Below are 25,920 nucleotides of genomic sequence, written 5' to 3'. Positions count from 1 at the left end.
TCCCCACACACTCCTGTCAGGGTTATTTAGAAGAATTAATTGTCTGTAACATGTTTGGGAACCTGGGCTGGAAAGTACCAGAGAGGAGTCACTGTATTAACAGCATTGATTAACTTCCCTATTTTACAGTCCTGTCAGCTGTTCATCAATGTCCCCGTGGAAGCATCCTCTGTTGATTACCATGTGTCACTTGCCCAGACAGCACTGCAGGTCTGCTTGACGCACACTGAGCTGCAGAATGAAATCTACTGTCAGCTTGTTAAACAGACAAGTTGCCGACAGCCCCAGAACCACTCAGTCATTCAGGTGAAGTCTTCTTTGTCACTTCTGTTCTGTAAATACTTTCTATTTAATTCCATGTTTTTAATAATTAGCAACGAGGCTAAAGGTGTGCTGGAGAATCTTAATGCTTGGACCGTGTGCGACTCTATAAAAGGTCGCTCCTAGAAGCATTAGTCACCATCCAACATTTTGGTTATAGTGTTCTATGAAAGAAAACAGGCAAGAAGTACAGAACAAGAATGATGACCAGTTTTATGTTCACAGTGCTGGCAACTCCTGGCTTTATGTGCTCCTCTGTTCCTGCCACAACATCACTTCCTCTGGTACATCAAACAGCACTTCCAGCGCCATGCAGACCCCAGGTAAGTACTGCAACGTTTTCTTTTGCTAAGCTGATTGCCTTCTGTATCCACTACAGAAACAGATGGAAACCAGTTTGTAACTCACCTGCAAAAATCAGTTGAGGGAGGGGATGGAAGGTTCCTAAAGGTATCTGGCTGTCCCCCTTCAGTCATTCACACTCATTTTGTCACTTATATTAAATTATAATATATAATATATATAATATATATAATATATAATATTATATTAGTTCACAAAACTAGCAGCAGAACTTTTTGCAGATGCAACTGGAGCTACCCAGGGAGTTTTAAAAATTATTTTTATTTCTTTGCTGGTGCAATTAATTTCTTTTATTAATAGAGTTACAGGCTAAATTTAGAATGATTTTTAGGTGATTACATTCTGCTGTCTGGTTAGTAGGCATACTGGCAATGCATAAGTCAGGCAGATTAAAACTCACCATAAAAAGTTACAAAAACCAAACCTGAAATACATTCTGTTTTTTTTGTTGCCTCTTCAGTGTGTTACACAGGGTAACATTTTCCCCCCTACGAAAACAATGCAAGATTACTGTGGCAGCAGTATGCTCTTTGGTGTTCATGCTGTGCTCTTTGTGTGTTTCCATGGTGATGTGATCTTCAGCATGTCTGACTATGTCCTTGGCAGGGTCAGGGCTAGAGATCTCTAGTTGTCTGTTTGAACAGTCTGTACTCAGAAATAGGTAAAAAGAGTGGTTACATATCAAATATTCATTTAAATACTCAGCCGATGTATGCTTCAAAACTCAAGCTAAAACTGTCCTGCTATTGAAAAAGGAATCTGTGTACTCCTTCTATCAAGTGGATTTTATTTTATTTTTTTCATGCTGCCTCCCATTTGCTATTTCTTCTCAGAAGTAAAGCACAGATGCGTAAAACACAGCTCCTCAGTGTTCAGGCTGTCTCCCCATTGTCTAAGGCAACACATTAGGGATCTTCTGGCTAGTACTGGAAACTATCTCTTCAACCCTGTGCATTTACCAGCTCCCAAAACGGCCTACACAACTCAGTAGTGGAGCTGCTGCACTACCCCTAAGGACTATTCAATTTCATAAGGATGTGCTGAGCTCTGTGAAACTGAATTGATACATCAGTTTTAAGCATTACTATGCCAACTGTCTGCCATGTTCTTAGTCCAGAAGTACCTTTATCAACAAATAACTTCAGACAGAAGCAAAGAGGAAATCTGTTTATACAATCCAACAATGCAACAGTTTTTAGGGGTAGAAACAAATATACAGAAGTTGCAGCAAACTGTGCTTATATTCACCTGTAGTTTAGATGAAATTTAGAGCAGTTACTAAATGAGCCTTAGATTAACTCCTGCCGTCTGGCTTTAGGGATATGCAAGTCTCTCTGCAGGGAGCAAACAAGGCTGTTTCATGACCACTTAGATGCAGATATTCTTTCCCTGCTTCACACAGCAAACGATGCTAAGTGTAAACACACTGCATAATGCCTATGATTTAGATTTAAGTAAGATCTTCATTCTAGTTTTTTTTTTTTTGTGTGTGTGCGTGTGAAAAGTGACATGGAAGTATATATCTAACACTCCACAAGTAGGGCACTGTTCTAGTTATAAGGTGCAGGGCTCAGGATCATTTGGGGAGAATTTGGGAGCCAGAAGCAACAGCTTCTCACTGAAGCAAGATTCTCCCTTGTGAAAATTGTTCAAACATGTTACTGGGGAGGCAAGCAGCATCTTGCTACAGTGAAAAGCCAGAGCTCCTTGCTTCCGTGTTGCTTGCAGGGATTTAACTGGAGATTTAATCAAGCACTGAACTCCTGAAGGCATCTTCAATGGAATTGGCCTCCCCACTCCTCACCTACAAAGTGGGAGCATTGTTATAAATCCTTGGGTTACATTCAATTTCAGAACTTATTCACTATATGCATTGTTAACGTTTTTCCTACAGGTGTTATTGACCTGTCTGGCTTTAGAGATGGCTAAATCCTTTTGATCAATGGAGCAATATCTTCACTATGTAGTAAACTAATCATATTAGCAACTGTCCCTGTACTGTATTGAACTATGAACAAATCTGAGCCTGCTTTGAATTAAAGTTGCTATTGACTGGCAGATTGGATTCATATGTGAGAACTTGTAATTTGTATAACCATGTAAATTGATAAAAACAATTTATATAATCCTGTTACTGAAAGTAATGCATTAAAATCTATGATTAGTTCTTATTAGGACTTGACATGATAGTAACTAATTTCCTCTGGCATGACAGTGAGGGCAAACTACCTGGTCTTGTTTCAATGGATATTATGATGGCAACAGGGTACAGAAGAGGACACTCCTGTACTATATCTGGTCCACTCGGGAGCAGGGAATACTCCTGTGCTTCCCAGAGGGTTTGTAGTCTACCTTAATTTCACAGAAGTGTGGAGCTCAGGTTTGTTTTGTAGCTTTTCATGTGAGCTGTTAGTCTGTTGAAACGAACTAGGATATCTACACAGAGATGTATCTTTGCTTGAGCAAAAAATTGAGGAGGAATGCTTTGTCACAGCATGGAAATGGATGAGGACAAGGCATACTTAAAGCATGTGTTTGTGACTTATCTCCATCTCGTTGCTTAGGAGTGAAATAGGCAAGTATGCCATCTACTGCCAGAGATCAGTGGACCGCACTGTGCAGACTGGCGAGCGGGAAGCCAAGCCCTCACGGATGGAGATCGTGTCCATCCTGCTGAGAAATCCCTACCACCACTCACTGCCCTTCAGCATCCCGGTGCACTTTATGAACGGAACCTACCAGGTAAGTGACTGCAGCTGCCTTTCTTCTGGGCACTAGGGGACTACACCTTAACCTGCCTCCTTCACGTGAGCGGGTAGCACAATATACTATAGTGTTTATAGTGTTTATATGTATCAGACATATAGAGAGAGACACTATTCCTCCTCCTTGCCATTTTAGCCATTCTTCTTAATAAAATGAAAGGAATCCAGTCCCAGCCATACAAGTCAGAGGAAGAAAAGGTAGCTGGGGAGAAAGAAGAGACATTGCAAGTGTCTCAGTATGAGAAAGAATGCAATGTGAAAGGAGACAATACACATGCAGTCACTGATGGTAAATTGTGAGACACCACTCTGTAGAAAACCAGGCTTCATTAGTCGTGATACTCATCAATGTCGCGCTTTTTGAAAGTTATGCTCAATTAGCTCCTATTGCATCACAGGTTGTAGGTTTTGATGGCTCCTCAACAGTTGATGAATTCATCCAGCGGCTGAACCAGGAGACAGGAATGAGAAAACCATCCCACATGGGATTTTCTCTGTTCACAGATGATCCTTCTGGCAGGGATTTGGAACACTGTTTGCAGGGCAACATGAAGGTAATTTTTTTTCTTCCTCTGCTACATGTAGCATACATCTTTGAAGAGCTGCTAAATGACTACTATATTTTTCTTAATGCAGATGAAAAAGATCAAATGCATGTGGGTCTTGCCTATCCAGATTAGTATTTAGAGATGAGATATTAATATCTCATCCAAGATCCTAGTTAAGACAAAGCACATTCTGTTTTAATAGGTGATAAATTGGTAATTTTTTTAAAAAAGGCTCTAACTCAGATTTTATAGCACATATTAAAGTTTAATTTGTCTCAACCACAAAAATAAAACATGACTGAGCTAGCTAGCATGATCAGATATCACAACTAACATCAAGGGTGACACTCCTAATTGAGACAAATTTATGTTAGGCTGTGGATCTCTTGGCACGTCTGTTTAAATCTTATCTATTGGATTATAAAGCATCTTTCTCCTTGCTATCTCCAAATAACTCTGGCTTTTCTTGTTGATGAGTGTTCTTAGGGGAAAAAGCTCTGCTGAGAGTGCCTTCACTTTAAAAGAGAGGAGTGCCTAGATCAAAGGAAAAGGAAGGGAAAGCGGTTAAAGTATTAATGAATCTTTCAAGTGGAGATTTTTACTCAGGCTGCTGCTGGGTGACTGGCTTAAGTATGTGGGCTAGTGGCCGTGAATGAGACACATCAAATTTTGGTACTAACTTGGGAGAGGAATTCGTTATACAGCATTGATGGAGAAATAGTGGCAGTGATGACTTTAAATAGGCCCTGACATCTGCAAGGGACATAAAAATTCACCTTTACACAGTATAAAATTTCACATTCGGCAACGCAGGGAGAAGATGCCAATAACTTTAAATTAGATGGTTTGAAGACCACAAGTAGCTTAAAATGATAAACTTTGCTTTCATGGCCTGTTACAGATCAGATAATCTGGAGCTTTCCTGATAATTGAACCGCTGTTTGGGAGACGAGATATTAGAGTAAATGAAGGAGTCTGAGATAAGCAGAGGCATTGCTTTTAGTCGTTATTAACAGGTTATTATTCACTGGCCAAGGCAACCTCAACAGCTTATTAAGAGAAGATAGGATATCTGATTATGTATTTCATGTAGCTTCTTACGTTTACATTTCTTTTATTGAGATGCTATCAAAAGAGAACTAGGGACCTTTATGAGATCAATTGTGAAAGAACTGGAATAACCTAGAGAATCTGAATGGAACCAAAGAGGTTAACCATGTTGTTACTAATAATATGTGTGATGTATGAAGTTGGAATCTAAATCCCAATGTTCCCAGAGTTTGGACATTCACATCCAAGGGATGTGAATTTAGCCAAGCATGCATACAGCTGCCATTCAGAACACATATTACTGCTTTCGGTAGGCTCAGCAGGGCACTTCTGAGGCAAAAAATCGTTCCTATTAACTATGCTTTGGTTCACATTGTGGAGGTGTTTTAGCATGAACTGGATTGTTTTCACATGAAACATGAGCTGGAAGATGTGATCCAACATAATGGGCTTTCGGGCAATTTGATCAGACTAAAGCTAGTCCAAAGGAAAATCTCACATAGTGTGGGCTGAAGGCCTTAGGAACAGCTGTCTCACTGTGCAGATCCGCTCCTCCTGGGCTACATGACTTGCTCATGCAGGCATAACCACAGAGTTGGTACCAGGCCAGAATTCACTTACAGATGTCCCTCTGCAGATTTAGGAATGGAGGTTTCTGTTGCAAAGCTTTAATTTTTATATACTGTGTAACAGAAAAATGAATCATTTTGTCACTTTTGGCTGTGTTTATGCTGATCCCATCTATTTCTTTACCTTCTATGTTCCACAGAACTTTTTTCACTTTCCCCTCAAGCCTTGACTGTACGTTTCACCTGTTTGTCTTTCCTCTCTCCATAATATTTTTTAAAGATCTGTGACGTCATTTCTAAATGGGAACAAGCCTTAAAAGAATTGCACCCTGGGAAATATGAAGGTGGCACAAGAATTGTGAAATTGACCTATAAGAACAGGTATTGTGCTTCCTTTGTTGGCCTCGCTACTGCTGTTAATTAAACACTTGTAGACCACATATATCTCTGTAGATGGCCAGTAATTTATAGTACTGTTAGTGCCAAAACTATTTTAGCTAAGATGATGTCAGATCCTACATGAGATGCAGTGACTTTTGTCTGTGTGTGGTATGTGTATACAAGAGGGTATATGGTCTAGAGGTAAAACCCAAAACACTTTGCAATAGTGGAACAGAATTAAAATGGGCTAAAAACTAACTACTTGGCAAAATTTCATTTGTCTAGACCCTAAAATGTAATTAAATAACATGTGTTAGGTGAGAGCAAGAGAAACCTGGGGGAATAATCACCAGTGAAAATGAAACTTGCAATTAAGCGCGGAATTAGGGAGTTGAAAAGGATACAAGAACAACACTCTAAATGGCAAGAGCTGTAAAGGAGACATGTAGCAGCACTGCCCAGACTTTATAAAGAAAGAGAGAAATGTTAAACCTAGATGATGAGAGATAATAGAGGATAAAAGTATGAGACACAGGTATAAAATGAAAACTGGAACAAGTTCATCATTTATATTAAAGACAGGAATTCTGAATTAAAGTGAATGGAGAGCTGTGCATGAGAACTAGTAATGGCTTTCTGCCTGTGAATTCTGTTTGGAGGCAAAACAACCCTCCTCCCCCTAGATTAAAGAAAGCCACAAAGTTTTGCATTGAACACATGAAGATTTTGGTGACAGTAGTGGTGAAAATAAGTTTCTGTGAGCTTTGAAGCAGAAATTATTGCTTTTGACTCAAAAGTATTTTTTTCAGGAGTGAACCTTTGCAATATTATTTTGTTGAACTAGAATGTGCTTAGACTGTACAGCAAGGATATTTTGATAAGGTCTTTCCAAGGTTGGTCTGTTCCAATGGCAAGGACTCTGATAAGATGTGTAAGGTCACTATGGTCCTAATGGTGTTGTGAGTTTTGAATTGACATAAAATAATTAACTGAACCACTAGAATGAGTATCTTGTGTGGCATTGTGGAATATATCATCATAGGTGTCACTTTAAAATGATATTTGAATTAGATGGTGTGGACTGTAATAGGCATGCATGAGGAATGGTTCAGGGAAGCATTCCCCCTGCTAGTATCTTCAGCCTGCGTTAGTCTTCTTGCTGTACCAGGTCAAAGAAATTGAGCGTAAAGAGAAAAACCAAAGCTTCCTAGTAGTTTTTACAAGAATGCCTTACTTTTTGCAATAAAGCCTGCTAATTGGGTTCCCTATTTCTGGCTAAAACAATTTTTTTAATAACAATTTCAGAGTAAACACTCAAAACAGCGTTGGTAAAAATAACAAGTCTGCAAGGCCACCATGTAGAAGTTTGTACAATTCTTGCCTTAGAGCAGAGATAGCTCTGTATTCTGTGATAAGCAGAGAAGGCCATCTCTTAAATACTGCCTGTCTGTGCTTGATGGGGACAGACAGACACTAATCACCTATAATCCTCTACTTTTTAGGCTGTATTTTCGGAGCCAAGCCAAGGGTGAGACAGACCGGGAGCGGCTGCTGCTGGCCTTCCAAGTCAGCAACGAAATAGCCAGTGGAAGGTTTCCTGTTAATAAGGAATTAGCTCTGGAAATGGTTGCTCTGATGGCTCAGGTGAGCACAAGTACGGGCAGAAATCGTTGTTTCTTGGTCCTCTAGAGAGTTCAGCTGCATGCTGAATGTCTTTGAGTAAGCAGATATCTTTTACATCAAAAGTGATATTTCTTACCAAACATACGGTCTGAGGTGTACCATGCCAAACACACCGGCATACCTGTATCAGTAGAACACCTTTTGCTGTAAGGAAATTTCATGTGGAACAGCCTCTTCTTTCCTTCTGAAGAAAAATATTGGAAAACACGATGGGGCTGGACTCTCCCCAAAACTGCTCTGATTAGTGCCTTAGTAAAGATATGGAAATAGTATCGCCTATTAGAAGTCTGCTTAATAGTAAAAGCTTTCACCATTGCACTGCCAATAGCCTCCTCTTATTACTCAAGGAACAGCATTTTGTAGGATTTTCCATTAGACCTCCAGGCTTACATTTAGCATTTTACCACATAAAACACATTGTATGAGTTGTGGGCATGATAAACAGCACAATCATTTTTTACTGAGCTGAAACCAATTGTTGCATTTGTTAAAACGATGTAAAAAGAGATGAAGAAGTTGGGAACATTGTCCATGCTATTTACAAATAGGCTGTTGTTTTAATTGGCTAATTGAGAACAAACCCCAGAAGCTTGGCAGTTATACAAAAGTGTCTTCCTACATGTAGCTCGCCCAAATCTTGTTTTGCTTTTTCTTAGATCAGTAAAGAATTCCTTGAGCAGTCATATCTCCCGTAGCTGCTCTGTTGTACACTCATTGTCGTAAATACTGCAGACAAAATTCCCCAGCCTCATGATGTTGTTTTGCATGACTGGTTAAAACAGTAGATAGCAGTATGGGAACCCGTGGAATGTTCTATTGCACTAAAAACCCCATAGTTCTGTTGTACTACAAACCTTATGGTACATGCTATCTTAGGTGGAATATGGGGATTTGGATCGACCGGGATCTTCAAGCCCTGGGGGAACATCACAATCCAAAATGCAGCATCTTCTCCACCAGGTCTTAGATAAATTCTACCCCAAACGCTACAAGCAAAACATTGCTCCTGAACAGCTCAGGTAAGTTGTTTGTCCTCTTGAAGTTTGCACTGAAAACAATTTATTATGCTTGCAAAATTCTCTCTTGATACTTAAGAAGTTTCAAGGAGCTCATCAAGCTTATATTAATGTAAAAGCTTAAACAACACAAGTGTCAGAAAAAAAGGTTCCTTTAAAAGAAAATGGTAGTTAACTAATAAAAAAATAGCCAAATCACCAACTAACTTTCCCCAAATCAAGAAGTTTAAGCCTTTCACTTCCAGATTATGCAACTCAGTTCCAACAAATTCCAGCATGTCTAAGCCTAAAATGAATTCTGTTCATGATTTTTGTTTTACCCTTCCCCTAAGTCTCAATTGAACCCAGATGGCATTTGCATCATGCCGCAAAGCCAGCGCATATGGGCTGCTTCAGGCCATGCAGTAATTCTGACAGGGCTTTTTGATGTTCTGACTTAGAAATTCTCAAACACTATGCAGTGATCCCAATTACTCAAATACGGAATTCAGACGCTGTTGTGGATCTCAGCTCTAACTGTTTTAGCAAGAGAGAGTGGTATCTCCCAGATCCAAAGTTACTAAGAGATGCAGAGGTGGAACTAATGCAGTTACCTTCTTTTGGAAGTAAATTCCATATGTATGTGGCAAGATAACTGTCAAGCCATCCCTAGTGAGCCAAATCAAGAGAGAGTTGATGTGTATTGCTACTCCATCTAGAGCATACTACAGACAAGTTAAGATGAAGGTGAGAGTATAATCGAATGTGAATAAAGTTGGGCAGGATTTTACTGCAACAGCTGCCTAAGTGTTTGTAGTTTCAGTTGTTGAGTGGATACACCAGTGAACAAGCAGTATGTGACTGGGGTTCCTGGACATTACAGTATAACTAGTAGTAAAATGACTGTGGAAGCAGAGAAACTTCTAAAATAAACTCAGCTTTGCACTACATTCCTAACTGACAGTGCTAACAGCCCTATGTATAGTATTTGTGTAGAATAGCCCTGAGTGGTACGTTTATTAGCTGATATAATTTTACTCACACTCCCTTGGAAGACTTTAGTAAATGGTGCTGTTTTGTGTCTTGGATTCTGAAAGGCAACTGGCTGACAGGCTGGCGACAAAGTGGATGGTGCTGCAGGGATGCTCTCCACCGGAATGTGTTCGAATTTATTTAACGGTGGCCCGCAAATGGCCTCTCTTTGGAACCAAAATGTTTGCTGCTAAGGTAACTGGAACACATTTTTTGTGTATGTATCTGTGATCTCTGGTAACACAGATTAAAAATGCTCCTATCTCAGGAAGAGTTCAAACTAAACTTCTCTAGTCTGAATGAACAGCTCTGGTACCACCACATCGGTTTAGAAAGAAGGAAGAGAAATGCGTTCTGGACACTAGAGGTTGCTAGTGTTCAATAAACAGATATTGAAGCTTTTCTGGCTGCATCAGTTCATTGTAATACAAAGTACTACCTCTTCCTACAAACCCTTGCCAAAGCTCTTACAGGCAGGTATTTCTCTGGTCATCAAGGCTGCAATAGCTTAAAAATACTATGTACATACCACTGAGAGGAAAAAGGGAGTAGTCTCCCATAAATCATACCATGTAGCTGATGCTAGCTGAAAGGAGAATGGGTATTTCAGCTCTGTTCTCTGCTTGACACTGAGCTGGCTGCTTTCCTTGCCACATGAGAAAAGCAAGCAATGCTAATGTCCTGTTGCAGAAACAGAAAAAAATGAAGCATATATTGGGTAAGCTGCCACAGGCATCATCAGGACAGCAAAGAACCAGATTGAGGGTGTGTGGGGGGTGCTTCTTCCAGAAGCTTGTACCACCCCTCAGCCCATTTCAGGCTAGAGCTCTGTACCTATTACTCCTGACTAAACTAACATCTTAGCACACTAACACCAAAACAAGACTTCTCAGCCTCAGCCATATTCCCCAACCCAGCAGAATTCTCTATTGAAAGCCTGAGAGAGTGTCTTGTTCATGGTTAATGTCTTTTGCTTTGAAGCCAAAGCTATTATAGTTATTGAATAAAGTCTAATGATGTAACGGACCCTCTTGATTAAATGAGAAGATTATTTCCATGATCGGTAATAAAAGCAGAAGAGTACCACCCACAGTTTAAATAATATTGGTGTTTCTGATAACTACCATAGTTTATAATTTTTCAGTAGTTAAACAGCAAAACCTACAGCATTAGCCATATAGCAGCAGATTCCCAGGAAAGATTCATGTCATTAGACATAACACATAACTCATCTTTAACAGATAATTGATGCACGTTTGCCAAAATCTGTAAGAAAAAAAAAAGCATTGATGTGATGGCACTGTGTGTGCATTGGTACTATGGAAACCAACAGGCTTCACTGCCTGAAAGACAGCAGCAGAGTAAGAACCGGAACAGAACTGCTCTTCTGTCACTGTCCTAGCATTATCTTCAGTTTTAACTACAGTAATGGCATTTAATCTCAATATCTCTGCCGTTGTTGCATCTCATGTACTGCTAGTCCCCAAATTCTATGTCAACCTGAAACTATTATTCCAGATTTTGAAATAAATCATCTTAAAAATCAAACCAGGTCACACACGTAAGCCTATAGGATTCTCTCACATCCACTTTATCCTTAAAACCCAAGTTTTGTATCAGAAACTTCTTCTTTATAGTATACAAGAAATGTCTAAATTTAACATTTTCTGTTTCTCCAGCCTATTTTGCCTTCCTCCTTGGAAGACTGTCCAGTCTGGATAGCTGTGAATGAAGATGGTATCAGCATACTGGATTATAACACTATGGTATGGTGAGGAACACTGTTTAAGGAAAATAATTCATCTCCCACAGAAGGACCTTCCCCTGAAACCACTTAAAGTCAGTAAAAGTTTGTCTTTAACTTCAGCTGGATCCAGAAGTTAATTTGTAGAAGTCAGAAATGAGGGAAGTGAGGGCTATGTTTTAACGCTACATAAACAAAGGAAAATTACAGCTACAGTGTAAGGTAAGGTTCCACGAAACTGCTATCTGTCCCTTTGATGGGCAGCAAACAACCACAGACATCTCACAAAACCTCAGCGGTGTGTGCTTCACTACTACCACCTGGGATATAGCAAAGTGTGCACCATTGCTCTGAAGCAGCAGGGCATCAAGCAAGCTAGGAAAATCCTAGAAATGCAATTCTCTTCTGAGATTTCTCTGCCAGCTGTTACCTCTACAGCCAATTACCTATTACTGCTGCAGAGCTGAAGTTCTTGCTCTAAATAGTAAATATATGAGTTTGAGGTGGCCGTTTTTTCTTTTACAGAAATATGACTCTTTTCAACTGTCTGTTTTCTGCAGCACTTGAAGCTCTCTTATTCGTACTCTTCCGTGCTGACCTTTGGAGGCTGTCGAGATGACTTCATGATTGTAGTCAGTCAAATGAAAGAAAGGAGTTCTGGAAAAAACAGCACAGAAAAACTCCTTTTTGCAATGGCAATTCCAAAGGTAATTACAAAATGAACGATGAGCATCTTTGCAGCTGGCAGCATCACAGCTGGGCATGTTGTACAAGCACTGGGGACTGGTACTTCTGGCTGCTGCACAAGCTGTGTACATTCAAGAAATCCCTTGCAAGGTGGAACCTTTAATTGAATGACTTCTACCCAGCTCTTAAAGACATACCTTGAATTCAAAACTGAAAAACTCCATGTGAGACACAGCCATTTGCAAAAGTTATGCAGTCGATAGGTTCTAAAAATCAAAGGGCACTTTTCCCTCTAATTGACTTACAGTTAATCATTTTCTTTTTTTCCCCCTAGATTGTTGAAGCAACACTTCTTATTGCCAGCTATATTAACTACCGTTCAACAGCTTCACTTCTACCCTCTACACAACCCTCCCGAAACGCAACACCTGCTAACAAGCTCTGGGAGACTGAAAGTCGGTGCTTTTTTCCTTCCAAGCCTCGAAGCACTAAGGGGCCCACCCTGCTCTGAGGGCTCATTCCAAATTACTTTGGAGATTTTTTTGTTTATGGATTTTTCTTTTGTTTCTTTTTTTTTTTTTACACTACCATGTACTGACTTGCAGACTGCTATGATTTTGCCAGTTGTACACCTTATTTTAATGCAGGTTCTGATTCTTTCTCCTTAATAACAGACAAAGTTCCATAGTGTGGGTAGAGGCAGTGTCCTTTCTCCTCAAAAGTGTTGATCTTGGGGATTGTGCAGGAGTTTCTTTTCCATGCCACACTCCACCCAAGATGCCGCGCCTCAGGTCCTTTCCCTGCACAGTGCTCCAGTCGCACCGCATCTCCTGCTCTTCCCTTGCACCCATTCTTCTTCCACCTCCTGCTGTTACAGCTTTGCTCACAAGCACATACAGTTTGCATTGATCCCTCCCATTTTCAGCTTTGCACCTGCTTTTAGATTGCTGCACCGCACCTTATGCTTGGAACCTCAGTCCAGCTCTTAAACTCCTCGTGACCTCTCTTCCTCATCACAGCCCCTTTCAATTATTCCCACTATTTCCAATAATCTTCTGCTTGCATCAGTCACTAACTTGTTCACTCTTCACCTGCATTAGACTGCAACCTCCGCAAGGCAGATTTGAGTGGTGTAGGCTTGAATTTGACTGCAGTGGGCTGAGCACACAGTCCTATTAAAAACAGGTGGTTCGGGATACTGTGGCATGTGGCATGAACCCTGTACAAGGATGCATCCTGCTGATGATTACCTGTATAAGGAGCTGCCTATCAATTCCTCATAAACTAGACACACGCTGAAAAATCTATTACCAGAGTGTAAAGATTAATAAGACATAGATGGCCAAGTAGTTTAGACATAACCATGTCTATGCTCTGGTTATCAACAGCTATCATATTATAGTTTTGACTGGTGTTTAAATTCACTCCTGCCACTCAGAACAACTATTAAGATAACTATTGTAGTTTCTGGAAAAAAAAAAAAAAAAGCTCTCTGTATTTATGCAACTGCTTAACATAACCAAGACAATTTATTTTTTCCTAAAGCTACATTGACTCCTCCCTGAAACTGATGCCAAAATTCAAAGACAGAAACTTTCCAAGTCCTTGCCCCAGACATGAAAGAAAGGAAGAAGCTGTTGAGAGGGATTAGGAACTAAACTGACAAAAAGACTTCTGATGCATGTTGAGGGTGATTTTAAGACCTGAAATAGGGAGTACAGAGTAAGAGATCAGTGGTACATAAGAATCTTTTCAACCTTAATTTTATAAAGGTGAAAAGCTGACATCTTTGCATGTTGAAGTCTCAGAACAATTGGGACTGGAACAGTGTCAAACAACGCCCTAGCTCCTGCAGAATGGATGTGTTTCGACAGCTGACGCTGTTCTGTGCGTCAGATCTCTGCTGCAGGGCTGAATGTGTCACGTGCTCCTCTAACATGCACGTCCAGACTCTTTCCCTTAATCACCGTTACAGATGCTTTGGGATGTGTTTGAAACTGCACATGATCTCAGACAAAGGAAGACAAGGCAAGCAAACCTTGCCATTTTATCTGTCCTTCGGCAACTGGAACAGACCTTCTCAAACCCGCTCTGCCCTTCTTACTTCACAGAAGCTGTTCCTTTAAAACTCCTGCTTCCTTCATGCTACCAGGTCAAGGAGGAGGTAGATAGCAAATAGACACTCAAATACTGTTCTTCAAATTTTCCAAAGGAGTGTTTTTTGATCTGTTTCAAAGGGACTTTGTGCTGATTGGGAAGCCTAATGGATTTTAAACAAAAGAAAAACAGCCATGCCTTTTGAGAACTCTAAATCTGGCTTGAGTTTGATTATTTTGATAAGTCTTCTACAAAGCTAAGGAAGAAGAACTGCCCTTTCAAAAGTACCATGTGCAACTTCATAATAATTATGCATTCATGGGCAACTTTCCCAAATTAAAACAGTGTGAATCCAACCATTATAAAGAATTCAGCAATAGCAAACCAAAGCTAGTCACGAATGAACAAACCAACCATACCAGTGTTTTTTAACTTCCTAGTACTTGCCACCAACCCTCAAATATCCAACTAATGCACGCAATGGAGCTGATACTGCAAGAAGTTTTTGTTTCAAGCTTATGGTGGGTACAAAGCCACAAATTAGAAGAACATGGGGCAGACAAAATCATTCTAAACAATCTCTTATCACCATATTAAAAAAAAAAAAGCGGTTTGTGGAAACAAGGACTTGAAACAGAAGATTATGTACACAGAGACCTATTTGCACATACTGTAATGTACCCACTTGTCATGAATTTAAGGACTATCACTTGAATTTACTGAAAGGGTAGAAGCTTTCTGAGCCAAAAATAATATTGCGAAGGTATTGTCTTAGTCTTCTTTTTCTCCTTAGATACTTCTAAGTGACAATAAATCCTCATAGAACAGTCAGTAGTTTATATTCTCATTTTCTCTCTATCTTAGTATAGATACACAAGTTTGAATAAAAAGAGCGTTCTTTCTCCTTACATAGTCACATACAACAAACAGTTCCTCCAGTATGTGGAGGTCTGTTTGGCAGCCTGCTTCTTATGTCCTGCCAGTAACAGAGCTGCCTCAGAATAAGCTGAGCTCAACTCATTGTCAATCTGTTCTGAGGATGCTCAAGGCATGAAAGCCTTCAGTTCACTGTTCAGAGGCTGTACTTACCTTGCGCTGCTAACATTCGCAGACCCAGGGACTTGCGTCAGGGCAAACAGGGAGAAGAGATGTTGAATAAGCAAGAGCTGTCATAAAATTCATTATTTTCTGCCATAATTGCACTTTAAATTTACAACCATGACATATGGAACTTTTTTTCTTCCTTTCTTACAAACATTCATTAATACTTGAGTATTTCAGGGACCACCCCACTCCAATGGATGCACGTATACCTCCTATTTATAGCTTACTTGACTTTAAAACAAACAAAAAAACCCTGTGTAGGTATCTATTTTGTATGATTCTTTGATAAATGGTTTTTATGATTATTGCTACAGTATAGAGTGAGATGACTGAAGGCTTTGTTTTCCTAACTGCTGTGTGTGTGTAAAAGACTGTCTTGGAGATACTGTGAGATTCCTGTTCTTAATAAAATGCAATTATCATGAATGAACTTGTATTTCTTCTCAGATTGAAATAAACTATCTTAAAAGCCAAAGTAGCCCAGATGTAAATAAATGTGGGCAAAACCTGTGTTTGGTATCCAGGCACATACCTGGTGCACACCTGCCATACTCCAAGTCCTTGGTTCTCTCTGTCCATTGTCTAACTGTCAGCTTTAGCAGATCAGTGAAGTGCACTCCTATGGGCATGGGATGTCCACTCCTTCCAGTGATGTTTAAAGCAATCTTCCAGACTTCCTTCTGTGATACAGCTCCACCTGCATTTCTTCAGTACTCACAGGACTTCATGGGATTTTTGCAGTGTAGGCAATGGTCCCAGCACACTCTTAGGTCCAAGACTTATCTCTCTTCTGACACCTTTTCCCCACAGCTCAGCAAATCTTCCTGCTGCTATAATGCTCTTCGAGGTTCTTGACCATTTCCCCCTTCCCCCCCATAAAGAAACACAACTTGCCCAAACCAGGCCCCTGAGCAGCTCTGTACCCAGCTCTAAGTATACCACAGGAGTGTTAGTCAAAGGACCTCTGCTGCAGTCACATTCCTGGGGCCTGCTGCTGCTGTTAAGAGCCAGTTTCTGCTCCTGTCCCAGCACCCAGCTTCCCCAGTTCTGCCAGGACTTGCAACCAGTTTGCATCAGGGTACAGCTTCACTAATTTCAGAGAGAGAGCACGCAGCCCACCCCCAACAACTTGTGTTACGGCAGAGCTGGACTTAAAATTATGGCAAACTCCATCATTTAAAACATTTGTGAGAAACAAACAAACAAAAAAATTAAGTAGCTAGACAGGGTTACCAAAAGCCAGTGATGCCTCCCAAAGCTGCTGCCTTTCACTTTGACAACCAAAATACTTCAGTGATAAGAGCTAACCTGTATCTTTAAAACTTCATGGCACAGTAAAAAAAATAAAAATAAAAAAATCACCTTATCTCTACAACACTACGTGATGATGCGTCACCACATTTTAATTCTACATTATGTACACACCTATAGCACAGCACTGTATGCAGATTAAGCACAAACCCAAGGCTCCTGCCAGGTTACATCACTAAGGAGTCATAGGAAAAAAAAAAAGGATAGAAGAATACCAGTTAAAAGTTACAGTAACTTTTAGATCATCAACTAAGAAGAATATTCCAACATTAAGTTAGTCTCAGTGAAGCTACTTTATTCACATAGTCATTATTATAATTCTCACCAACATATTTTCCTCATCATCTCAAAGCAATTGATACCCTGTTGGCTGAGGCTGGCAGGGCCCTTGGAGCCCACCTGGTCCAAGCCCTGCTCAGGCAGGGCCACCCAGAGCAGGGTGCCCAGGCCCACATCCAGGTGGCTTTTGGAGAGCTCCAAGGGACTCCAGCACCTCTCTGGGCAGCCTGTGCCAAGGCTCAGCCACCCAAGCGATAAAAAAGTTCCTGATACTCAGACAGACCCTCCTGTGTTTCAGTTTGTTCCCATTGCCTCTTGTTCTGTCACAGAGCACCACTGAAAAAAGCCTGACTCCATCTTCTTTACACTCTCCCTTCAGACATATACACTTAAATACACTGATAGGATTCCCTCCCTGAGCCTTTTTCAGGCTGAACAGCCCCAGCTCTCGCAGCCTTTCCTCACACGCTCCAGCCCCATAACAATCATGGCCTTTCCTCGTCTCTCTCCAGTACGTCCACATACTGGGGGCCCGGCACTGGATGCAGCACCCCAGGCATGGCCTCACCAGTGCTGAGGAGAGGGCAGGGATGCCCTCCCGTGACCTGCTGGCAACACTCCTCCTCACGGAGCCCAGCACATTGTTAGCCTTTGTTTTTATGGCATGGGCACGTTGCTGGCTCCTGCTCACTCGGTGTCCATAAGGACCCCCAGGTCCTTTTCTACAAAGCTGCTTTCCGGCTGGTCAGCCCCCAGCACGTACAGGGAGGAACGGCATGGGGTTATTCCTCCCCGGGTGCAGGACTTTGTACTTCCCTTTGTTGAACTACAGGAGGTTCCTGTGTGCCCATCTCTCCAGCCTGTCCAGGTCCCTCAGGTTGGCAGCACACACCTCTGACGTAACAGCCACTCCTCACAGCTGTGTGTCATGAGCAAACACCCTCAGCGCTTGTGGGTGCCTCCCGTCAGGTCCCATGGACTTACACGTGTCCAGGTTGCTAAAGTATTATCTAAACTTATCCTCTTCCACCAAGGGTAAGTCTTCCTTCTATCCCCTGATATCTGGGGCCTGGCATTCCTGAAGGCTGATCTTGCTAGTACAGACTGAGGTGAAGAAGGCATTCAGCACCCTTCTTTTCCATGTCCTGTGTTACCATGCCCCTGCGCCATTCAGCAGTGGGCCCACATTTCCTTGTTTTCTTTTTGTTACTCGTGTACTTATAGAAGGCCTTCTTGCTGTCTCTGACATTCCTAAATAGATTCAACTCCACATAGGCTTTGGCTTTCCGAAACACATCTCTGCATGCTCAGACAGTGTCTCTATATTCTTCCTAGGCCACCTGTCTGTCCCCGCTTCCACCGTCTGGTGTTTGAATTTTGCCGGGAGCAGTTGTTCATCCATGCAGGCCTCCTGGCATTTTTGCTTGACTTCCTGCTTGTTGGGATGGTGTGGACTATTCTTGTGCTTGGAGAAGGTGATCCTTGAGCTTTCTTGGTCCCCTCTTCTCTCCAGGGTCCTATCCCATGGGACTCTTTCAAGCAGATCCCTGAAGAAACCACAGTATGCTCTCCTATGTTTATTTCCATAAATATAATTGAATGCAACAGTGTATTATAATTTTCTGTCATTTTCTTTCTGAAATTCCCCTGTTGATCAGGAAGTTACTGTGCTAGCCCACCCTTCAGTTTTGATATTCTAGACTGGTATATGCTTTTTTCAAAGAAAGGATTAAAAAATAAATAAAAAAGCCCGTATGTTTTTGTCAGTCTGTTCAAGGTTACATCACGTGTTTATCAGAATGCTCAGATCCACGGAAGTTTAAGTGTTTGATGCATATTCCTGCCTCCCCTTGCCATATTTATTTTCCAGAGAGTTCTGCTCACCTTTCTTCACAGCGGCCAATTTCAAGGTTCACTTGTGTGCCTGAGCTGACACCTCCTATAACAGCTCTGTGAGTCTGTGCAGACTATTACCTATAACGTCATTCTACTGCTGCACCACATTCTAAACCTCTAATTTAAAAAAGCCATGGGTCAGTGTTGCTTGCTTTGCATGCATCTGTCCAGGTCCCGCAGCAAGTTTTCCACCTTGATTATTTTTTATTACTTCATTTCACTTGATTGTGGAGCTTCTTTCCTCTGATCCAGGATTTCTTGACAACTTTTGTACACTTCCATCAAGCAGTCCAGACGTGGCTGGGAGCTCTAGAAATCACATCAAACAACAGAGAACAGGCTCTGAACTGGTTGTAAAACAGTGAGATTTGTCAGGCAGAGAAAAGAACGTGGAGACAGCTGACACAAAGCCACAGATCAGAAGCATGCATGTAGAAGGAAAGCAACAGCAAGGTATCTATAGTTGATTAGCTTTATCATCTCACATTAAGTCAACAGAGAATAGATTTCCTTTTTACGTGTTCATTCAGAATTCATCAAATTCCAGGAGGTGTTTGATGTAAGCCGTTGATAAAGAAATGCAAAGCCATTGCACAAGCCACACCTGCTCTGTGATAAAAAAAAGTGCCAGTCCCTGAAGCTGTCAGGTCAAAACATGCAGCACCATCCTTCAGTTAGCCTGAGTCTCTCACCAAATCAGAAATCACTTCCTTTCTCGACTCACAACATACAGTGACAGTATGGAAGGTAATCCACACCTTCTAACCCACTAACCTATCTACGAGGCTGTGCTCCCTCTAGAGACCTACAAAACAGTAGATTTCCACATACTGATCCACCGCTCTAAAAGACCTCCGCCCTGAAAAATCTACCTTCAGGACAGGGAGCTTAGACACCTGGCCCTTGGCCTCTGCTAGTACTGTCAGCAAGAGGACAACTGAAGGTTAACTGAAAACATCAGTTCACACAAACAGGGGAATGGTGGTCAAAGTATAATGGTTTTTCATCACTTCTAACCTGGACCAGATTAAAACCAACAAAGAGGTGAAAGTTTCCCAGGCCCACAGTCCCTATGGTCCCATGACTTTTGAGCTCCCAAAACAGCACTAATGTGTAAAGTCCATCAAATGCCCTCCTTGTAAGTGTTGCTTAAGAGAACAATAGGTCAACTCAGCACAGAAGTGCAGAAGTGCTCCTGGGCTCAGTGACACGGCAAATTGTACTTTTGAAGGCTGACATACCTTAGAGGAACAAAAACCCAAGAAAGGAGATGCGATAAAGTTACTAATTACCGCTCCTTCAAAACTAAGTAACGTGCTAACTTGCACTTTAAAGTGAGAATTACTGACAGGTAATGAACTGCAAACTGACTCTGCAGCTCTTTCTGTACCTCCTTTGCTGGTGGCATCAACTCTGCCAATATTAAGATACTGCCAGGGAAATAACACTGTTCAGAGTTGAGCTAGGAAGAAAACAAACAAACAAACAAAAACACTAATGCCAGGCAGTCCCTCTGGAGCTGAAAAGGAGCATGTATAATGAAAACCAGGTTCCTGAGTGCAGCTGCCTGGAATTCACTGGTTGTAGGCTTCCAGCAAATCCGTTTTTCTCCCTTGGCTCTGTGTGAAATACTTCATTTATACTATCTATCATTAGGAAATGTCTTTACAATGGTGGGACTGAGTTAGCAGCACTAATCAATGGATCGTCCATTTGCACCTGTAAGTATTTAGCTGAAGACTAACTGCATCCAGTCATAAGCTGGATGTGGACTACGAACTGATATTCATCAGCAGTGGGCGAATTAAGAAGGACAGGGAGGGCTATAAACACAACATCAGCAGTCTAAGATGTGAGGTACATCTGTACAGCTTACTGCCACTCAAGGATCAGGGGACTGTTGTGTTAGGCACACAGGCAGAAAGAAATTCCATCCCAAAAATGGGATTATGAACAGTCAGAACAGGTTAGCAAGAGAAGAGAAAGGGAAGACAAGGTAATGGTAAAGCAAACAAGTTATTATACATTAAGCAAATTGCTCACAGCTTGTACTGTGATCTTTGTCAATGAGTATGATAGGGGAAGTTATTGTAAACCAAGGAGGTTTTTACGAGATCTTTTGGCACAGAGAACTGAGAGAAAAATCAACTACAGCACAGTGCTACAGCTACGAAGGTAACACTGAGCAGGAGAGTGCATAAGAAGCCGTGCAAGTCCTCGGTACCCTATGTGAGCCAGACTCCTAGTTCATGCACGCTGCTGGTTAGGTTCAGAATTAGACAGCTCCCCGTTCTTTGCATGGAGAACAGCTCCCTGTTCTGTCCCTGGTACTTTGTTCTGTGAGACTTCTAATACCACAGGCTGCACACTGCTCTAAGACCCGCCAGTCGGGGAAAGGCAACTGCGATCGGCTACACGTAGTGGAACAAAGATACACGCAGACGTCTGGTACACACACAAGCCACAGAATTGGACTTCTCCGTTATTCAGTCACACTCACCTGAAAGAGTGGCACAACCTCGGATACTCCCTGAGGATCCTGAGGGTCCTTCAGGAGGATGCACAGGTAATAGATAACTTTTTGCTACAAGAGAAACAAAATAATTGAAGTTTGAAAATGTTACCAGAGTGCCTGGAGTTATCACAGAAAGAGGACCTATTTCAACTTATTAGGCTGAACGAAGTGTGCGAAATTTTCTAAAGATAAATTGGCAGAAACATCTGTGTTTCACGAGGGTAAATATTTTTGCTTCAAAATTATGTATGAAGAAGCTTGCAATCAGTCCCCTTCTCTTTTTTTCCTATTTGTGTTCAGCCTTATAAATATATGGTTTTGCCCTACGAACTTCTCATTTTTATTTAAAAAAGTAGCAGTCAGATTTTCAGAAAACCCATCCCTTCTCCAAAACCATTCTTCTCCCAAATCTATTTGAGTCACTAAGTTCTAGATATTACAAAACATAAGAACAACAAAATATACAGGGCATTAAAAAAAAGAAAGCCACCACAGGATCTACACATTCCTGCTGACAACGCTTTTCTCTTACGCTTTTTTGATGCATACCATTTTGCTAATTATCTGTTTTGCCTTTCTAAGAAGTTACACAATGTTGGAACATGTTGAAGATTGTGGGGACTTAGTAAGAATTTGTTTTCATCTACAGCGACTTCACACACATTGGTGACAGTGTGAGTGACCTCAGTTCTTCATAACTGTGTTTGAACAAAACGATGATAGTGCAGCCCAGCAAAAAAAAAAAAAACATTAATTAAAAAAGTGAAATAAGTGCAAAGGCTTTTCTGCTCCCCTTACCTCTAAAGAGAAAGAAAAGGAGCTCAACATCACCTTTGTTTCCTTTTGCTAGAAAACTTTATATGGATCTATGCTAATCTCCAAGTGATCTTCCCAGACTGCACTTCCAAAAAGACAAGTCTCACTCAAATTAATTGGAAAAACACTGATTTCAGAAAGTGCAAAGGAGAAAGAAACATAGCTAAAAATACTTTGGGGGAGAAATATCTCACTTTGGGCTGGCATATTTTTTTGCAAGTCAGACATGATCTGATGTACTCTTATTCTTGTCTATCTTCTTATCTCCCTCTAGACTACTATAGAGTTAGGCATCAGCAGTTAGGCATCAGCATCAGTACAATATAATACAAAGAACTAAAATGACTAGCTCACTGCCAGTGGCATTATCTAAGGGATGGATCTGACTTGTTGAGGATACTTGCTTAAGTTTTCCTTTAAAGGCAGGAGAATATATGATAGAATAAAGAGAGAAATCTGAATCAAAGCTCCTGATGTCAGTAAAGTTATGGATGCTGCTGTGTTTAATTGTGCTGGTAAAACACTCTAGTGAAAAGTACACTTGATGTGAGTGTGCCCACAGATATACAAGAAACACTGATTACCATATGGATGGCTTCGTTGATAACCACATCCTTCACTCGACTCATCTCAATGAAGGTTGTGCTCTCTTTCCCTGAAGCATAGGATGAAGTCACCTGAATGCCAAGGGAGCCAATGACCAATAGGGATTCCTGGTCGATTTTCACGAAGTGCAGGTAGATGATCAGGCCGATCAGTGTGATGAATATAGCAGCAGAAAGCACCATACTATTCTGTAACACAAGCCAAGCAAAGACAGAGCTTTGGTCGTACAATCAATTGAACGTGGCTTTAGACAGAAAAACAAAAACAAAAAACAAACAAACAAAACAAAAAAAAACCACTGCACAGGAAAACATAATATTAAGGCTACATTTACAAAGCAGATATTATGTAGGTGAGTCCGTTTATTCAAAAGGCTGGCTGCTTTATGCATAATGAGATTTACATCACCAAACATCAGTCTTCATAGAATGGTCTGAAAGAACTGGGAGCTGAAACTGAAATCAGCAAGAAGAAATTATTCCCTTGTAAAGCTAGCGGAAAAATCTTAACCCAAACCAATTATATAAAACAATGACAGCATATTACACAAACAGCTATAGAGACAACGTCACTGACAGAGAAACGTTGTTAAATGTTTACTGGAACTAAGGATGGTGTCTCAGAGGGGAAGAAGAATCTTTTAGCAAAAAGCACTAGCCTAGGCCCACATAGGAGATCCAAGTTTTCTTCTAATATACTGTGAGTCTAAACTTGTTAAAACTTTGTCTCTCTTCCTGCCTTAAATACCAAGCCAGAGGATATCAGCTTTCTCTTGTCCTTTGTCTAAGGATAAATTGTCTTTTGCATGCTGTAGTCTTTGGACTGCTGTTTCATAAGGTAATACATAAGTTTAATACTATGTAAATTTCATAAGTAAGTCATCTTTCATGAGTAGGTCAGCAACAGTAAGCCATCTGAAGACCTGGTAATAGATCCTATGGATCCTCAATCTGCAACCTATTTCTGGGACATGTTTGAGAGAGCTCAAGGCCACATACCTACGGACTGAAGTTGAAACTGACACTTCCTAAAGGACCAGAACTGCACAGCTCTACCACTCGAGCTACAAAGAAGCCACGGCCACATTCAAAGAGAAAGGATACAGGATTTCTCCCAAGGTTTGTCACCATGGAAAAAGGCAGTAATGTATCACTGCAATGGAAATCCACAGAGAAACAGACATTCAGATCTCCTTTCCTGGCAGAAAGCAACGACTGCAGCTGTATACGAGACACGTGAGCACATATAAAACCAAGGAGGAAGGTGGTGGTTGGTAACCTCTGGCTGGGATGTATATTTCTGGAACAAATAAGACTTGAAAACAGCTTCCAGTTAGAGACTAGTGAACCACCTCTTCGTATCAGAATCACTGCCACATGACTCAAGTCTCCATCCCTGCCTTCATTTCCTGGGGAAGATTACTGAGAAGTGCCATAGTGTTGGTCACAGTCAAGCTTTTTGAGTCAGGCTACTGAGTTTAACCGGGAGGTCTGCGCCTGGCAGTTGGCCCTTCTGTGCTAGTATGGGTCAAAGGTCAGGTACCGGAGCCAGCACTTGAGCGTTTCTCGGCTGCTTATGCAGTCTGTGCTGCCACGGTCTGACCGACAGCAGCGAGAGGCGGGGGCGCAGCGCCCTTTGGCTCCCTCACCACAACCCCAGGCCGTCCAGCTGGCGCTCGCTCGCCTCCCCCAGCACCTGCCCTCCTCTACCAAGCGAACACCCACCGGCGGGACGCGCGGGCCGCCGGGGGCCGCCCCTGGGGCTCGGGTGCGGCCGGCCTCGTACCTCGCTGAGCACGAAGATGCCGTAGGCCGCCAGCCAGACGGCGGAGGTGACGGCGCTGAGGGAGCGGAGCTGCAGGCGGGGCCGGCGCAGCGCCAGCTCCCGGCAGGAGGCGCTGTGCTGGCGGCGCCGCAGCGCCAGCGGCGCCCCCGAGGCCGAGCGGTACGGCCGCTCCTCCACGCCCGGGGGGCACCGAGGCGGCGGCCCGGAGCGGCCCCCCTCCATGCCGCGGTGCGTGCCCGCTTCCGCCGGGGCGGGAGGGGACGGGGAGAAGGGAAGGGGCGGGGAGAGGCGGCGGGGAGAGGCGGCGGGCAGCGCCCGGCCCCGCAGCGCCGCCAGCGGGCGCCTCGCCCGCACCTCGCGGCCCCTCCGGCCGTGCGCATCGCGGGTCGCGCTCGGCTCCTGTGCCAACCACCGCCGTGAAGCGGGCGCGGGCGTTCATCTTTCGCCTTTAACGTTCCTACTGCATAAACGTTGCCCTGCCTGTTTTTGTCCGTGCCATCCTTATATACTGGCTTTTTTTTTTTTTTTTGTTCAGCGATGCTTTCTCAGGAGTTTAAAGCAGCGCTTTCTGGGTCCTTGCCATCTAAGCACATAAGGAATCGGAGGCTTGGCTTTGTATACAAAGACTTAATGACTCCGCACGGTGCTCTCAATGCTTTGCAGTTATACCTCAGGTGCTTTACCTGCCGCTGATGCGGAGATTTCCAAGCCGAACCACCTGTGCTGCCTTCTCTGCCCCAGGCCGCTTAGTGTGCCCGTAGCTCTCCTCACAGGTGTCCCTGGGGATGTTTAAGGAAAGGTTGGATGGGGTGTTGGGGAGATGGGTTAATGGGTGATGGTGGTGGTAGGAGGATGGTTGGACCAGATGACCTTGGAGGCCTTTTCCAGCCTTAATGATGCTGTGATTCAAGGCTCTGCACGCAGGGTGCCCTGGGGCCCGGGGGTGCTGTGCACAGACCCGGTCCCTCACCTTTCTGGGGGCAGCAAGGCCACCGTGAGAGGGAGGGAGACAGTGGGGGTGGTCGTTGGTCGGGCTGGGCAGGAGGAGAAGGAGGTGAAGAAGGCCCTGCGGCTTGTCCTGCACCTTGCCAAGGGGAGGGGTGGGCCGGGGCTCCAAAGGGTGAGCTGAGGCAGCAGAGAAAAAACACCTGGCGGGCAAAGGGACTGCGGGGATGGGGGAGAAAAGGGTGAAAAACGCTTACATGGGAGGAGAAAAGAACGATGAAGCTGCGGTTTTTAAAGAGGGAATAAGCCCGTGAAGCGCAGGTGAGGCGGGCAGGCAGGAGCTGACGGGGCCGGGGCCGTGAGGGGAGGTGAGGGGCGGCGCGCGGGGCCGGGCGCTAACGGCCGCTAACGGCCGGCAGGGGCAGGGG

The 25,920-nt window shown here is 42.7% G+C and overlaps 2 protein-coding genes across 10 annotated transcripts in view; one reads left to right on the top strand and one right to left on the bottom strand.

The window, feature by feature from the left end:
* PLEKHH1 (pleckstrin homology, MyTH4 and FERM domain containing H1) overlaps positions 1 to 15,765 on the top strand; it is a 51,462-nt gene extending 35,697 nt beyond the window's left edge. For 7 of the 8 annotated variants that reach the window (XM_083838789.1, XM_083838788.1, XM_083838783.1 and 4 more), the window contains 11 exons: positions 130 to 306; positions 547 to 644; positions 3,249 to 3,426; positions 3,848 to 4,003; positions 5,897 to 5,997; positions 7,500 to 7,641; positions 8,557 to 8,699; positions 9,773 to 9,902; positions 11,387 to 11,473; positions 12,012 to 12,158; positions 12,473 to 15,765. In XM_083838789.1, the coding sequence (XP_083694915.1) occupies positions 130 to 306; positions 547 to 644; positions 3,249 to 3,426; positions 3,848 to 4,003; positions 5,897 to 5,997; positions 7,500 to 7,641; positions 8,557 to 8,699; positions 9,773 to 9,902; positions 11,387 to 11,473; positions 12,012 to 12,158; positions 12,473 to 12,649 (1,536 nt within the window). In that variant the 3' untranslated portion in view covers positions 12,650 to 15,765. Of the gene's footprint in view, positions 1 to 129; positions 307 to 546; positions 645 to 3,248; positions 3,427 to 3,847; positions 4,004 to 5,896; positions 5,998 to 7,499; positions 7,642 to 8,556; positions 8,700 to 9,772; positions 9,903 to 11,386; positions 11,479 to 12,011; positions 12,159 to 12,472 lie in introns of those variants that run through there. The other variant, XM_083838790.1, reaches the window with a different exon arrangement.
* A 1,159-nt stretch (positions 15,766 to 16,924) lies between these two features.
* PIGH (phosphatidylinositol glycan anchor biosynthesis class H) lies at positions 16,925 to 25,819 on the bottom strand. 2 transcript variants are annotated; one of them, XM_083838798.1, is made up of 4 exons: positions 24,487 to 25,819; positions 22,741 to 22,950; positions 21,326 to 21,409; positions 16,925 to 19,134 (listed from the first exon to the last, which is right to left on the bottom strand). In XM_083838798.1, the coding sequence occupies exons 1-4, from the start codon at positions 24,925 to 24,927 to the stop codon at positions 19,033 to 19,035; spliced, it is 837 nt and encodes a 278-aa protein (XP_083694924.1). In that variant the 5' UTR covers positions 24,928 to 25,819; the 3' UTR covers positions 16,925 to 19,032. The 2 variants fall into 2 exon arrangements, with proteins under 2 accessions (XP_083694924.1, XP_083694925.1); XM_083838799.1 differs by having other exon boundaries at positions 24,548 to 24,827.
* Positions 25,820 to 25,920: the final 101 nt, after the last annotated feature.

Source organism: Anser anser (assembly GCF_964211835.1).
Source record: "Anser anser genome assembly, chromosome: 5".
NCBI lineage: Eukaryota > Metazoa > Chordata > Aves > Anseriformes > Anatidae > Anser > Anser anser.
This window is presented reverse-complemented; position numbering and strand designations above follow the sequence as displayed.

Coding starts and splice junctions, on each gene's coding strand:
- PIGH (XM_083838798.1), bottom strand. CDS start 24,927: ATGCGCACGGCCGGAGGGGCCGCGAGGTGCGGGCGAGGCGCCCGCTGG. Junction 22,951..24,486: donor GCGGCCCGCGCGTCCCGCCG/GTGGGTGTTCGC, acceptor CTTGTGTTACAG/AATAGTATGGTGCTTTCTGC. Junction 19,135..21,325: donor AGGTTGTGCCACTCTTTCAG/GTGAGTGTGACT, acceptor TGTGATTTCTAG/AGCTCCCAGCCACGTCTGGA.